Source organism: Anas platyrhynchos, chromosome 1, assembly GCF_047663525.1.
Source record: "Anas platyrhynchos isolate ZD024472 breed Pekin duck chromosome 1, IASCAAS_PekinDuck_T2T, whole genome shotgun sequence".
Classification (NCBI taxonomy): Eukaryota; Metazoa; Chordata; class Aves; order Anseriformes; family Anatidae; genus Anas; species Anas platyrhynchos.
In genome coordinates this window covers 151,406,078-151,419,869 of record NC_092587.1, presented here as the reverse complement: position 1 = coordinate 151,419,869, position 13,792 = coordinate 151,406,078, and the positions used below count along the sequence as shown (strand labels likewise).

Genomic DNA, 13,792 nt, shown 5'->3' with positions numbered 1-13,792 from the left:
ACAATTAATCTACAGCGATCTGTGCCAACTGAGATTTCTGTATCTAGAAATCATATGTTTCACTACATTCATCACAGTAATGGCTCAATTGATCGTTAATTGGTGTTAGGAAATGTGCAATACATTCTACATGACTATAATAAAACACTTAAAAAGAAACACAATTACCTTAACTGATAACAGCACTGACTGGGCCAGAACAAGCACAGCAATAGTTCTCTTAAAAAATGGATGCTGAGTTATATCATACATCTTAGCTCTAAAGCCATCGTTATCTGAAAGAGTTACAGGAGGAGAGTTAAAATACACAGTGGTATTCTTCCCTCTCCACTTCTTGACATATTTTCCATGTTCATTAGTGGCAACATAATCCTTGACCAGTTTTGAAATACATTTCTAATTTTCTGCTACAATTTCCCATATCAAATAGGCCTTCTGAACATATAATTTCAAATACTGAACACCAGTGTTGCATGAAGGCTTTGGTACTTGTAGGGCAAGTGCATCATTCAACTGCTGTCAGGTTAATACATTCCATTCATATCATTAACAGCCAACTGCAAATATATTTCATTTAAAAATTCATTTTTTCATTAAGGCTTATCCTAAAACCATCGAAGCGCAACCTTTTTTGGGTTGATTTTAATAGCCTTACACAGAGATCTGTGGTTGCAGCCTGTTTCCACATTAACTTATGCACAACCTCCTAGTGGCCTCACGATTACAATTTTAATTTGAATCTCGGACTCCTGGGGAATTACGAACACTAGGGCTCAACATGAATAAAATCAAAATATCTTTGATACCCGGACGAGGTGGGAGATGAAGAGGTTGTGCTATCTTCAGTCTGCTTTTCAGATCTTCCCATCGTCTCTGATCTACAGTCAGTAAAGCTGTCCCCTTAATAAACAAAGAGAAGCGTATAAAGCTTTTGTCATATAAAAGCAAGAACGTTTAATGCTGTAAACATGAAAACAACATTCTCTTTGGTGTCTGAAATAAAGTTACATACACAACTCTCCTTAAATAACACACAGCTTGGGTAAAGGAGTCAAAGTATCTGCCTGTACTCAAGAGGATTTCGGGATGCATTAGCCGTGAGTTTCTGGGACTCAACTCAGCAGGCACAGTTGTTGCTCTTTGTAGCAGCAGCCCAGTGCGGCCAGTGAAGCACTGTAGGATGTCTTCCATTTGACTGAACATCACTTGCCAGGAAGAGCTGTTTTAGAGTGGTCGATTTTGTCTGGACTTTGCTGCAAAAAATCCTGCAGCTTGTCAGTGCTGCTATAGTTTCTCAGGTAGCAAGCCTTCTAAGAGTCTGCTGCAGCTCTCCACAGCTCTTCTGCTGGGGTACAATTGAAATAAAGTAAATTCACAGTATACTGTGAATCTACAAGAGCTTTCCACAAAGGAAGAGCAAGAAGAGGTGGAGATACACACACCTTCAGGACAGGTTGTGGTAGATGGTAATGTGTTTTCGCAACATAGGAAAAAATATGCAAACCCTAAACAGAATTCAACATTATTCAGAATGACCTTCAAAACAAAATAGGGTTCTCATCACTTCAGAGAACTGTAAAATCTCAGGGAAAGAGTCCGGAGTTGCAGGCACAAGCGAGACCTTTTCAAGGTAAATGTCAGAGCCCCGTCGCCCTGACATGAGGCAGCCTGCCCAGGTAGTACAAGGCCGTGCTAAGTCTGGGCTTCCCTCGGCATTGGCCTGTGTAGGCGCTGGAACCGCAGCCGGCTGTGCTGCTAATAAGGTCAGGAGAGCTCCCTCTGTAGCAGACATAATCTCTTTATGAAGCTGCATCCCCAAATGGCACCCTGGGAGCAGGTGCCTTCAAACATGATGCAGACAAAGCAACAGATACAAGGATACCTGTTATTTGTGTCAGGTCCCAAACTGTACTGCTTAGAAAAGCTTAAAGGCAACTCTTTCATCCAAGTGTGTGTGTCTCTTTTATGTTCTTGGCGAGCTTTCACCACAAATAAGACAAAAGGTGGCAAAAAAGTGAAACTCTATAAAATTTATAAACAGAGTTGACAAGTTAATCTGTTTCTCAAAAACTGTCACTCCACCAGCTGGATTATTACAAAGGGTCACAAAGCACAGCTTGGTCTGTGAGTGGCTCTACTGCTGACATACGTGTGTTTGCATTCAGACCTCAGTTCAAAGCTGCTAGACAGTGTTTGAGTCAAACACATCTTTGCTGCCGACTGGACACATGGCACGGCAAGCAATGCATTGGGGCTGTGCAACAGAGGAGGCTTGGGGTGCTTTGGGCTGCAGAGCTGGGACTGCTGAAGACCCAGCCCTGAGTCACCTGTGGTAGTTTCCAGTCCAACATCTCTAGGCCTGAAGCTCCTAGACATCCTGTGAAATATTATGGCATATCTGAAAATGTATTATTTCTTTCAGAAAATTGTTGCTTCTCATGTAAAGTAGTTTATTCAGTAATTGTCCAGCTCTGACCATCCTCAACAATTCCTGGTACTATTTTAACCATGTATCAGCTATGAACTTTCTAAAGCCAGCACATACTTAAAAAACCAATAGTTGGCCAAGTAGTTAGTTTTAAGAAGATGAAAATTAACTTCACACTGTTACTCCCTTTCAATAACCTCGAACAGTCCCCACTGGACTACTTTGCTCTATTCTTTTTGGACTAATTTCTAGACTTCTCTATGTGTTATTGCTATTTTTTTTTTATTTTTTTTTTCAGTTCCTGTATTTTTTTTTCACTTTACTTGATCCTGCTATTTTTGTTTTCTTTCTGCATAATCAACACATTAATCTTTTCAATTCAAATTTTAATTTTTCTTTTTCCTCATAGTAAATTCTACAGAATTAATACACTACTACTCCTTAACTGCAGCTCATGATGCTGTACTTGCCCACACTGAAGAGAAGGTAGCGTGTTGCTCAGCTCCCTTCCAGAAGGAGTCAAGTGGTTTCCTCAAAGGGCACACCTGACAGTTGTGTTTGCTACAGAGTTCAGACCAGGGCCATAGCAGGGGCAATGCCAGCACCCAGTCTGTCTCCAGCTATAGCTCACCAGGATGTCTTGCATCCCCAAGCCCCAGAGGACACAATGATCCTCTCCCTCCAGTACCATGAGTGATAAAAATATCACTCTACATAGCTGTAGCACAGTCAACTCATTATTTTGGGGCATTGTGAACTGAAAGATAATAAAAATTACTAAGTATGTCTTGGTGTCACAGGAGCACCACTAGAGACTCAGAGAAAAAGGGACTGTTTTTTCTACTTTTCAGGGTAATCCACAAAGGCCATTTAAACCACATTTTTTTTCCTAGAATACTTTCTGTCTTTTTGTTGAGTGATGGACAATTAATTTTACAGTGTGCTTTGCTCTCTGCCAGGAAAAAGCCATGTAGCTTTCTCTGGATCTGAAATACTACAATTGCAGGGCTATAATGAGACCCTTTAGTTGTAAAACATACAAGCATAACATGACTTTTTACCTGCCACTGCACGTATGCCTGCATCAAACTAAAAGAGCAGACTCTGGAGCATCTGTAAATATAGTGTGCTTTAGGTTCAGTCTCCATCTGCCAATATGACTGCATCATAAATAAACTAAAAGAGCTTTGAAAGAGAATGATTGCTATCATCCCAGGCTTGAGTTTTGTAGCTGATATAGATCAGGTGTGTCTGAGGCCATGCTTGTAGAATGTAAGACTAGTAAGTTCATCTTAAAGGCAGTCTTACACCACCAGCTAGTGTAGAATGTGTAAAATCACATTCAATATTTATTGCAGTGCTAGTTCTATACAAAATAAATCATCTCAATCAGTACCTTGTTTTCATTGAAATTAGCGATGACAACTCCAACAAAAAGGGTCAATCCAATCATGCAGCCAAGGAATACAAAAACATGTATATAGATTCCATGGATCTGAATAGAAGAAAAACATGATTAGTTGTCCAAACAAATCAAAGTACTTGCTGTAGAATTCAAAGACTCTGATGCTTTTTCTTACCGGCCCAACGCGATGAATAATAACATCTCTGACTTCCACCCAGCCTTTTAATGAAAGAACTTCAAATAGTGCCAGCATTGCATTCCCCACATTATCAAAATTAAAATTCCGAGGATTTGCCCTGAAATGAGTAAACAAATAGGTGTAAAATCCTGAAATGAGGCTGTTCTTTCTATTTGCTATCTTTATACTTTATAGTCTAACATTTAAATACCTTGCAAAGTTGGTGTGAAAGACCAAAAAATATAAGAAAAGTTGTCTCAAGAAATAATAAAACAATAGCAGCAGTAATAAATATGAATAGCTTTATTTTTCTTGATCCCTATGTATGTTTTATATTGTTATTCATAATCTGATTCACAGTAATTAATCTACAACATGTTGCTGCATCTTGGTGTTTTTGTCAATAAAGCAAAACACAGTATTTGTGAAAAATGGATTTAATGCCACTGGCCAGATTCTCCTAAATTTACCTTAAGGAGATCAATCTCAAAGCCACATAAATGATTCAGACTTCTAAGTCAATGAGATAGTTTTGCAAATGTTATTCATAATTTCATTATCACCACAAAATGATGGTCTAAAGCAAAACATGCTAAGAGGAAATCACATCTTCTTGGCATTCCCATACCATATGCTCTGGCTTTGTCTATCATTTGTGATTCAAGAGGATTTTTCCAGCTGAACATTAAAAGTCCCCTCTATGGGCTAGGTTAACACATTGCTCTGCCTCTGCAATCTCAGATGAATACTCCAAGGAGCTGAATTAATTTTCAAAAACTTATAAATGCAAATAGTTGGATTCCAGAAGAATCTTTGAGTACTTGGTGCTTCTGAAAATCTAACCAGTCAGTGAAAAAGAGAGCTCCCAGAGGTTGATATATATTTGTTTTTATGTGGCCTTTACTATTGCCCTTTTTGTAGCCCTTATGTGTCATCCAGCTCTTGAAAATCTGGCTAGACATGGCCAACAGGTGGCATGAATGTCCTTGAGGTAAAATCTTTTTCTACAATAACAAAACATTCCTCAAAGTTTACAGTTATGCTGATGAAGACAGTTTTTGCTTATTTCTGGATCAAGCTGAAGTGGATTGAATTTGCTTACTCCAGGAAGAATTTTGTCTGAAGCATACAGAAACAAGACTTCTGCAGATGTCAGAGTTTCACTGACTGTTTGAATCACAGCATATTATTTCATTACTGTAGGATGGCTCTGAATATACCATTGCTGGTGCTTTCTTTACCCACATATATAGCCAATTAAAATAATTGTGGCTGTTAAGCTGAATTTGCAAAATGCCAATCAACTTAAAAATATAAACAATTAAAGAGAGGTTTTTTGCCTGTTCAGGTCTTAGGAAATATTAAATGCACTGTATCAAAATGTTAATCACAAGTATAATATTAGGTCTTAAAGAATTATCACTGCTCTGTTGTGCCAGATAGACCCCAAACATTCCCTACATGGGACACAGGAAGCAGCTGGCAGCTGGCATAGCTGAGGGTCATAGAAGAGAAAGGTTGGTTTCAGGCATGACTTGTTCACTGGTTCTAGTGGCACATTGATTTCCACTCCTTTTTCCTCCTAGCTTTTCCCATTTATTCTGAGGTTCTGGTGTTGAAGAATCACTTCTAGAATGTCTTCATAACATCACTAAGCACAATGAAGTGACAATCCTGGTTCAAGCCAATTACTCCAACTGTAATAATAATAATATGTCTAATTCCTGAATTCACAAACTATGCTTTTTTTTTTTTTCTTTCTTTTTTTTTTCTTTCCTTTCTGCTTTATGAATAGAACAGCTGGCTAAGACTGGAAAACTTTCACATGCCTGGTTTATTACTAAATATACCACAATTTTTACCCTTATTACCTATAATGGTAAGATTATTCTTAGACTTCTTCTATATTTTACTTATAATAAACACCCTCCATTAGCAGTATAATGCCATGAGATTTGAGTCATACTCTACATCAATAGCTGAGATTTTGAAGAAAGACAGGCCAATGTGTAGCAACTCACCAGACTCGTGGCACCCAAAATCCAGGCTTTTTCTCTCCAGGTCTTAGCTTTAAATTGAGATTTTTGGAAACACTTACATTTATTCTGAAGATGCCATGACAATCTTCCTATAGTAAAATAAACCACAGAGATAAAATAATGGCCTGTGTGAGAGGCTAGAATACCAATATAAACAGCACATTTGCCACCACAGGGAACCGGTGTAAATAACAGTTTTTTTTACCATCCTGGAATTAATAGTCATGGACCTTTACCCAAAGGAAAAATGCAGCTTAGAAAGTATTCAAAAGACTCTCCTCCTTCCAGGGTTGAGAGCGCTCTTCATTTTGCAAGCCCATCTAGCCTTTCACCTCTTTCCTACAGACCATTGTGTTCTTTAAGTGATTATGATATTTCTCCAAATTAAGTAAGAAACACAGCTAACTTTCTTCATGGAACCTCTAGAATATTCCCAGTACTTTTGATATCCAGCAGCCTAACCTATTTTTCAGCCACTGATTTAGGAATGCAAAGGTGCCATATTCCATGGTTAATTCCATGTGACATACAGTCTTTTCCAAATAACATGGAATGAATTCCATGGCTTTTTCAGACAGTCCCCAATATCTGAACTTACTTTCCTTTTTGACATGAAAACACAGCCTTACCCTCATTCATTTCTTCCTTTATCACGTTTCCCTCTGTCATCCTGCTTCTGAAACAGAAAGTGCCCAAGATCTCCATCTCTCATATGATTTCTCTGATTGCCCCACTTGCTTTCCCCAGCAGGCAGAAATGGCACAGCATACTATTATTTTGAAACAGGAAAGCAGTTCTTACCCTAGAGATGATGTGAGGATCATTGCATTTAGCCAGTTTTCCAGCAAATAGCTGTACTCCAAAGCTTGCAAAAACAAGCATTAATGTCAGCAAAAGAATAGAAACCTGTAAAGATGAAGTTAGACTTGTCAAGCTCTCCTGCTGCAGAGTTGAGAAAGGGGATCAAATCTTTCAGTGAAATGCAGGAAGAATCATTTTGTTACATAAACCTGGAGATAAGGCTTTCATAACATGTATCTTCAGGTTCTTATCCAGTAACCAGGTGCTGCGTTATTATTAATATAGCATCTAAGAATTGTAGATAAGGATCAAAGCTTTCTTGCACTCAATGTACAACCTTGCTAAATTTTGCACACATAAGAATTTCCATTCTCTTTATAGAGAATTCTACAAGTACTTAAATATGTGCATCTTCTGCTTTGCTGAATCAGGCTTTACCAATTAATCTAAGTAAGCCATCGTTGGATACTTAATTCTAGTATATCTACAATAAAGATATGCATGAGCAAATTATGATGTAAATATTTTTTACAGGTTACAGCATCTATGAAATGCTAACTAGCTTTGTACTTTTTGTCACTGCTCTCTTACTAACTGACTACAAATATCTTGTAGCTTAGCTTTTTGTAACAACCTGACCTAATACTGTTCCAGCACAAACTGCCTGTTATTTAGGCCGATACACACCACTTAGGAAAAGCTGGGTCCCAAGACAACGGATTAGGTTTTAAACAAGCAGTCAAAGACTCCATTATAGTCATTACTTTTACTATAACTGTGTATTCATGAACATTTATAGTAACAACGACATCATAATGAGATCCAGATCTATGATAAGCAACTGTATTGTCTCTGGTTGCCTTTCGAGAAAAATTAGAGTTATAGACCTTCAGTTCAGAGACCAGGTTAATTTTTTTCTTGAAGAGCTGTCATACCCTACTTTTCATCTTCCTTCCCCAGACAGACCAGTGAAAAGGGGGTAGGTTTCCTTTTAGTAGTCTTTCTATGTAATTATGGCCAAATATATGCTAAAAAATATCATTTGAAAATAATTATTACAGTATCTGTATTCACTATAAATGAAAATGAGTTATTTATATTCCTACTTTTTAACCTGTTCTGTGCTCATCTGTAGTGGTAGCTACAATGAGATTTAAACAGACAGCAATGGATATTAAATAACATGAACAATATAGAGAAATGGTTATCTTATTACTCCTCTACATCTGTTTTTTAAAACAAGAAAAAAAAATAACCAGGACATACCAAAAAGATTTCCTTAAATCCACTAAACAGCTCTCGTACAACTTTCCTCATCTGAGGGACCAGTTTGAATATTCGAAGGGGTCGGAGGCAGCGGAGTACCATTAAGAGCTGAGCTCCGGATTTGGCGGGGACATTTTGAGGCATCCAGCACAGGAATATCAAACTCACCTTGAAAAGACAGAGCAGAAAAGGCAAAGAAGGACCAGGATTACAATGTTTTACCTGACATAAAACAGTATAGAAGATCAATAAATGCTTCCCTTCCTTAAAGGGAAGATTAAGGGAAAAAAAAAAAGACTAATTTAGAAAGAGGACTCGGATCTGTAGCCTGGCTGATTGTCCTAACTAATGGGCACCAGCCTCAGCCTCTGTCTTCCCCTTTGACTCAAAATCTATTTTATTCTTTTCAGCAGATGGAACAGTTCCAAAAGAAGAAATCAAATTGGTTGATTCAGAGGAGGGACATGAACTCTTTTCCTGGACCAGGGAGTACCATCTCTCCCGCCTCTTCTCATTTCAGAGACTCTGTCCTGAAATCGAAATATCCTCACCTTGAAAGTGTTAACAGTTTCCTCACCAGTTCTTCCCACCACTTTGTTAAAAGTATAGGTAGCATTGTCATTCTGTGGTTTTATCATATGAATAATATGCATTCCAAAGTGTAGCTATGTTTTGTAGCCTGAACAATCTCTGATAGGCAGATATTTATTAGAAAATCTGTTAATTACTTCTGTATTTTTTAATAAGCATTTATAAAGCCAGTGTTATTACAGGGGGACAGAGGTGAGAGTGTTACACAGAGGTATGTGCATGAAAAAATGAAGGATCAACCTGATACCACCAGTATGATTTAAAACTTAACAGGATTTGTTAAAAAAAAAACAGTGGTAAGAGACAGACACTTAACAAAACAAAAACATTTGCCAGTGCTTTCGACTTTCTTTCATATTGTTTTAAAATCACAGGCACGTCTAGAATAACCAAGGTACACTGCTTAATTTTTTCTTCAAACAAACAAAGGGATTCAGAGGGATTTCAAGAGACTAAGGCACTTACTGATTATGCATACTACAGTAGAAGCTTTGTGTAAGTATGCATATTTTTATTTATGGTAACAATGGAATCTTTGATACAAATTGATCGTGACAAATTTTATGCAGCACATCTGTCTGGTGGATTAATCTCTAAAAGATTTAATCTAAATCCATCAAAGCAATTTTACTTAGTAATTTCTTCAGTTATAAAATATTTCATACTGTATTATACCGAGCACTGGTTTTGACACATTCTCTGGTATTTATTGTCATATATGAAGAGGAAATGGAAGCCCTTCTCTTAAATTTAAGAGGAACGCAAGAAATTTCTGGGGAACAATTTCTTAAGAACAGTTTCTGATAGGTATGCAACAACAGAACGACTGCTTTGTTTTCCTTCTGGTACAGCAACACCAGCAACAAGGATGTGTCCTTCTGTCAAATAGCGAAGGCTTTTGAAATATCTTCTATAAAGCAGAAGAACTGTCAAGAGGGAGGAAGCAATGAATGACAAAGAAATAGATACGCAGATTCTCCTGCATAAAAATGCTAAAGCAAGGTCAGAGATCTTGAGCTTACATTGGAATGAAATGAGATCTAATACTTAAAACAGATCAACAAATAAACACTTAAAAGGGACCATAAAATGTAAAACCTCCACTGAGTTGCCAGACACTTACCAAACGTCTGTGTATTCTTAAATGTCTGAACAAATGTTTGTACACATAACTGACAGTATTGCACATGAATACAGTTGTGTTTGTACACAAAGTACACTACTGCATTTGCACCAGGGTGCTGAGCCAAACCTTTTAACACTCGTCAACATTTATATATGCAAAGAGATCAAAATTAAGAATGCTACAGAAAACTCCCATAAATATAAAAACTTACGAGATATATGAATATGTCCATAACTCCTCCAAAGTCTCTAATGACAGCTGTTGGTGTAAAAAACAGGCCATCTGCCATAATCTTCAGATTAAGCTCAATGCTCATGAATATTACAAAAACATATTCAGCAATCTGAAAATCAAAGCAGAGAAATTATAATTTAGCAAAAGCAGTGAAGAAACACAGGGTGGCTGTGCTTCATTAGAGGTAATATGATTCATTGTCAGTACCTGGAGTGTTGGAGCATGCATAACTCTTCTAAACGGGGATTCAAACATCATGGAAATGCAGGAGCATATAGTAACAATGATCATGACCCAGTCCAGGTAAGTAACCAAACCCAGCAAGTCACTGTTAAAAATACATAAGGATAAGCAGTACAGAAAGGTTGAGTACTATGTCTTTTGTGTTTTGTCTATACCACAGTTAAGCAATTCCCTATGAAAAGTAAATTAAACTGAGAAATGTCAAAGGTTTCACTATTTCACAAATATGTAGTAGAACTAGGGAAATTACAAACAACTAAAGAAAGAAGACTGATAAAAAATAATCCTCTGCCTATTCATCTTCCTCCCCATACAAATCCACGGAGAGAAAAACCTTTCTGGGGAAAGAAGAGATATACACATGTGCATGCACACATACACACACACATGCATGTGTGTGCTCACTTATATTGCAGGCTTATGTGACCAAGCAAAGTTACTTTTGCAGTGCTTACTAAAGCTGATGGTATTTGGTATTTTTCACAGCTCCAGTAACAGGATCTGTTTTAGAACTATAAAAAGAAGAAAAGATACAGTCATTTACATTTTATTTTCGTCAGCATTGCCATTATACCATGAATCCATCACCTCAACATAATTCACAACCAAAATCAAGGACACATTTTATGTTGGCTTAATTTCAAATGTCTGTATAAGTTTTGTTTAATTCTACACAATTTTAGTCATATTGTCAACATAGCTAGTACCAGTTCATAGTCTACATGTAATTTCTGTAATGACTGTTTAGCTGGCTAATTTTTTAGGTCTTGTTTTTGTAACCAAGGACTTAATTTTCTCTTTTCTTGGGGGTGACCTGCTACTGAATTTTATGTTCCAAAGTGCTTCCTCAGGAGTTCTTTCCTTTTACCTCAAAACCTATTGGACTTGACATAAAATGTCTTCCACAAGCCTCATTTCTTTTATTACTCATTCAGTCATTTCCTGATTAATATTTCTAGACTTTCCAGATCTGATTTTTTCCTCCAAAATTGTCTTGCTTCACCTACAATATCCAAACACCCATTAGGCAGCCTCAGAGGGTAAGAACTGCTCTGTGTAATAACGTATCTAGGTGACATGAGTTAAGATCTTGTTCCAGCAATTATTTAGGCTTTTTATGTAACGCAGAATGGCTTCAGCAGGAGAAGCTGTAAGAATCCTATCCAAGAATTCTCCTCTGTCCCAGTTGTTAAGGGCACTTTTTACATATCTTTCAAATCCTTGTAGCAAATCATGCAGAGAAAGGATCTGCACTGAGGAATCCTATATCCCATGTGAGGGCTCTAGCCATTGGGATGTGAAATTGCCATCACTTCCTCACTGAGCTTAAAGTGAAAAAAGGACTGACCTGACTTGAAGCATTACCACTAGAAGAGATTTCATGGTTATGGATTGCAAGAATGCAAGATGCATACAAGGAGAACAAGTCGTATCTTTCACAGACAGGCTCAGCCACTTGCACACTTCAGTATACAGAATATACATGTTTTGGTGCCTTGTCAATGAACCCACTGATTTTTGTGATTTCTTAAGCTCATACATCTTTCCCACTTTATACACAATGGCATTCCTCAGCCTTTTTTACTAGAAAAAAAGTATGTACCTTATCAGTTTGAAAAGATCTCTAAGAGTATCTTGCTTGGCAAGCTGGGTGTGGCAATTAATAAAGTAGGCATGATTTAAACAAACAAAAATTGTTTAACAAAATCATATTTTCTCACATAATTACAACCATTTTAATTAAACTGCTGCTAATATAAATATCCTGTTACCTTTAGGCGGTCCAGAATTCTAGCAGGCACTGACACGTATTTCAGATGTGTGTTTGCGCATTTGTTTTTTCTTTTTCAATTTGCAAGTGCTTCATGGGCCAGTGGACCACAATGAAGTTAGTGGCTGCATGGAAAAGCTAGGCACCTAACTCAAGGATGTCCTGCATAAATGGCAGAACACTTAAATATAGGTATTGCAAAGCTGAGTATCTAACCTTTCTGTTCTACCTAAAAGTAATTTGTTGAAGGGCACAGAGAAAAATCTCAAACCAGATCTTTCAAGTGCCAAGCTCATGTCCTTGAGCTATCTTCTGTCTCACACTTTATTGGTAAGATGATGTGCATTAACCCCTTTAGGATGATGTGCACCCTCAACAGGGGTGCTAGCCACAGACAGAAGTTCAAAAGAAGAGTTGTAAGATAACTTTATATCATGCTACTTGTACACCTGTTCTTTGTGGACTGAGTGTGGACTCACATACACCTACAGTTTAGGTACTGAATATTCCTGGTTTTCAGCTGTTTTCTGCTTTTCTGCTTCTATCTCCCACAGCTGAACACCTCCCCCATCCCATTCTCAGTCTCTAGGCTAAGGAGTCTTCAGGTGAGCACAGGTGGGATTCATTTATCTTCACTTTTTTCTACTCTGTGAGTAACTGTTGGTGTTACTTCTTGCCTTATAATGAGGACAGGAACAGAACAGCAAATTGGTTCACGAAGGCCTAAAAATGGCAGTATAAAACACTACCCTGCAGTTTCCCCACAGTCTTCTTCCATCTCTGCATTGCAGACTGCTCAAGTGTGTTTACCCTTACACAGTATTTTACTGGTTCCTGTCCTCCAGAGCAAGGCTACCCCCAAAGGCAACTGGCTGCCAGCTGTTGTTGTGACCACATGGTAGGCAGTTTCCCTTTCAAAAGAAAAGTTATGCCTAGGTTTCAGAGAACATGAAAGAACGCAAACACTCATCTGACCCACTGTTGGTATGAAATAAACTTACGCGTTAAAGCGAGCTCGTACAACAACCCGGCAGAAATTCCTGAATCTGTGCTCACGACCAACTATGAAAAGTGGTTTGTCGAAATATGGATGATTCTCTCGAAGCTCCTCCTCTTGGACTTTCCTTTTAAAATACAGAATAATTACTAAGTGATATGCATTATACCTGGCAAAAATATTCTTTTTTTTTTTTTTTAATCAATACTTTTCCTTCATATAGAAAATACTTAATGCAGAAAAGTGTGCACTTAGACTGTTGATTTTTGAATACCTTTTCATTTCAGCTTGTTCTTTTTTTTCTTGGATCATCTTTATCTCACTGTCTTCTCTCTGTGCATTTCTGTATCTCACTGTGTTGGAATGCTAGAAAGAAAATGATCCCTTTTAAATGGGGTTCATGGATTATTGTTTTTTAACGTTTCAGATGAAAGTAAGATATGGTATTTTACATAGAAATATTCAAATGAAGAATCTTTCTTTCCAAATACACAGCACAGCAACTCAACCAATCATCTTGTACAGTATTTTCTATCTACAGAACAAGGTTGTTTTTATTTTCAGCAAGGTACATTTTAGTTTTAATTTCATGTGAGAACTCCTGCAACTGTTAACATTAAAACCACAGGTTGTGGAAACACAGTTGGTGGTATTCATTCCAAACTAGAATGAATACCATCAAAGCTACCAAGGACAGCAGTTGGGAAGGATAA

The 13,792-nt window shown here is 37.5% G+C and overlaps 1 protein-coding gene across 2 annotated transcripts in view; it reads right to left on the bottom strand.

Moving 5' to 3' along the window:
* The window catches only part of NALCN (sodium leak channel, non-selective), a 228,476-nt gene that overhangs the window by 19,233 nt on the left and 195,451 nt on the right, over window positions 1–13,792 (bottom strand). The window contains exons 21-32 of one of the 2 annotated variants that reach the window (XM_027443733.3): window positions 13,354–13,445; window positions 13,084–13,206; window positions 10,767–10,823; window positions 10,276–10,396; window positions 10,046–10,177; window positions 8,118–8,285; window positions 6,852–6,956; window positions 6,033–6,139; window positions 4,009–4,129; window positions 3,825–3,923; window positions 807–900; window positions 169–275 (exon numbers count right to left, since the gene is read on the bottom strand). In XM_027443733.3, coding sequence (XP_027299534.1) covers window positions 169–275; window positions 807–900; window positions 3,825–3,923; window positions 4,009–4,129; window positions 6,033–6,139; window positions 6,852–6,956; window positions 8,118–8,285; window positions 10,046–10,177; window positions 10,276–10,396; window positions 10,767–10,823; window positions 13,084–13,206; window positions 13,354–13,445 — 1,326 coding nt within the window. The remainder of the gene's footprint in view (window positions 1–168; window positions 276–806; window positions 901–3,824; window positions 3,924–4,008; window positions 4,130–6,032; window positions 6,140–6,851; window positions 6,957–8,117; window positions 8,286–10,045; window positions 10,178–10,275; window positions 10,397–10,766; window positions 10,824–13,083; window positions 13,207–13,353; window positions 13,446–13,792) is intronic. The other variant, XM_038173435.2, reaches the window with a different exon arrangement.